Source organism: Gadus macrocephalus, chromosome 6 (genome assembly GCF_031168955.1).
Source record: "Gadus macrocephalus chromosome 6, ASM3116895v1".
NCBI lineage: Eukaryota > Metazoa > Chordata > Actinopteri > Gadiformes > Gadidae > Gadus > Gadus macrocephalus.
Window position 1 is genome coordinate 17,216,813 of NC_082387.1, and position 2,500 is coordinate 17,219,312.

General features: G+C 41.5%; 1 protein-coding gene across 1 annotated transcript in view; it reads right to left on the minus strand.

Moving 5' to 3' along the window:
* Positions 1–6: 6 nt before the first annotated feature.
* Positions 7–2,500, minus strand: part of rnf180a (ring finger protein 180a) — an 8,997-nt gene continuing 6,503 nt past the window's right edge. The window contains exons 2-3 of the mRNA XM_060054606.1: positions 1,261–1,513; positions 7–289 (exon numbers count right to left, since the gene is read on the minus strand). Coding sequence (XP_059910589.1) covers positions 105–289; positions 1,261–1,513 — 438 coding nt within the window. The 3' untranslated portion in view covers positions 7–104. The remainder of the gene's footprint in view (positions 290–1,260; positions 1,514–2,500) is intronic.

Consider the following 2,500-nt stretch of genomic DNA (forward strand, 5'->3'; position numbering starts at 1 on the left):
TTAAAGATGTCAATATTCATGACGCCCCGAGAATATCTTGAGACTCCATCTTTAACATTTCTTAAACACTTAAAACACCCAACACAAATTGGTGTTTAACGATTTCACATCGCTGTGTTCGCTTGTGGAATATTATAACAGTTCAAGTGATTGGTTAACTTGCCTCCAAAAATCCGGAACAGCTTCCTTGTGCTCGGAAGGGGCCACTTGGCACAACTGGCCCTCTGAAAGTTCTGTTTCCGGGAGAGGTATTCCATGGGGAATAATGTCTTCACTGTTTGATTGAGCTCTTTACGGACATAAGAACATAACAAAAAAAAGAAAATGAACAAGAACAAGCTCTTGAGTGACCGACTAATCATTGTCTCATGAGTCCGGCTGGGGTTGATATTTAAAGTGAAGTTCTGATTGTAGCTGAGTCATGTAGCTTTCACTTTCCCTTTGGGATGACCTTGCTGTTGTAATCAGCAACAAGAGGGATCTTCTCTTAAGTCCTCACAGGCCCCTAATAATCAAACAAGTCTCCTTAATATGTCGCGAGGAATCATTCAGCCACCACTTTTCCCTTGTTTTGGCCCTAGATGAGCCTCTACCACATTTGTCCTTTGTTCCTCGCCATCACAAGTATACGCAAGTAGGTCAACGGAAATCACGGCTACTCGTTATGTATTCATAAATTTATCTTAAGCGTTAGTGGATGGTCACCTGAACTGTTCCACCATTCCTGCTTAAACTGTAAACACGATGCATGAATAATACTTTTACCTTTTTACAATACCGTAATGGATCATGAGTCACCAAAAACAAATAAACACAAAAAAAATAAAACCCTGTTACCCTAACATGTAAATAATTTGTTGTCATGTTCCGAACAAAAGCGGCCAGTAGAAGGTGTGCAAGGGGGTTAAGTAATGTCTACTAGGTTTGTGTGGCTCATCTGGTCAGAACTGAGCCAAAGGTTTTAATCTGCTCCCTATGGACTCTCAGCAGCTGGGCTCTTCAAACACTGTCGTTTAGATTTCTATTAGTAGTGCTGTACACAAAGCCACACTCAAAGATGGATACAGCCATTGGACGTACATGCATATCAATCATATCAGATGTATTATTGTATTATTTCCACATGTGTACCTTATAATGTCTTCATTTGAATGTGTTTGGCAGTGTGCATTCAATCACAGTTCCAACTGGCGACAAAAGTGAAAAACTAATGATGTGCACCGTTCCTTTAAGAGGACGCCGCTTCCTATTGGCTCTCACCTTTCTGGAAGAAGACATGAGTGATGGTGGTCCTGCAGAGGGGGCAGGGGGTGTTGGCAGGACTGCCCTTAGCCAGAGTCCTCAGGCAGGGTTCACAGAAGACGTGGGTGCATGGGTGACACGTGTACGGGCTGAAGTACACGTCCAAGCACACAGCACATATGAGGCCTTCACTGTTCCTCGTACCTCCTTCCTCCTCCTCCTCCTCCTCCTCTTCCTCACCATTGCTGCTACTGCTGCTGCTTGTGGAGCTCTGTGTTCAGTAGAGAAAGGGTTAATGTTATTGAAGGACGTAGAGAAAGGGTCCATTCCCTTCAAGGACACAGATACGGGGTCAATTATGATTCAAGGACTTATGAAGGTACATTCCCTAGTAGGACATGGATGAAGGGTTGATTCCTGCTCAAGGGCATGTAGAAAGGGTACAGTTCCTTCAAGGACATTGATACTAGGATTGATTCCCATTCAAGGACATGAATAAATTGTTCAATTCCTTCAAGGACAGTGATAAAAGGTAAATTCCCATTCAAGGGAATGTAGAAAAGTTGAATTCCTTCCAAGGTCACAGATAGAGGTCAAGGTAAGTGCTCTGTTGTTCAGGCAGAATACATGTTGCAGATGCTGACACTAGATAGTAGAGTATGGTGTTAAATTGTAAAAACTAGAAATGTAGAAAAGAAAAACTGTACATTACTGCAAACGTCTACAGAATGTACATTTCAGCACCTCAACCTAGCCTTGACAACTGCAACAAATTCTCGAATAACGATCACAGGTCTGTGATCGTGATCGTTAAGTGAAAATGTGAAAATGTGTTCAACCAATCACCGAGCCCAATGTCTGAGATCCACTACTGTGAATAAGTACGTCAGGAATAAAGTATTTATGGAGGTGGATAGTAGAACAAGTATTCTCTCCCGGCCCGTCTCCCTCTCTTTCTCTACCAGCTCTCACTGAGTTTGAATATTTGATGAAAAAGAAAGAACATTTCTATGTATTCTGCAGAGATATTTGAACACGTTATTGAACATCCTGTTGATAATACCTTTGATTAGTCTGAGGTATTCAATTCATGTAGCTTTATTTGATGAGTCCTTGAGAGCATCCTGAATAGAACATTGGTGAAATGCTTGAGAGGGATACCTGTGAGTTTAGGAATATGCAATACCTTTTCTCTCCTTGAAAATGTAATATTCTTCCTTCCCATGTTATACCATGGACAAAGCTTTAATGATTATGA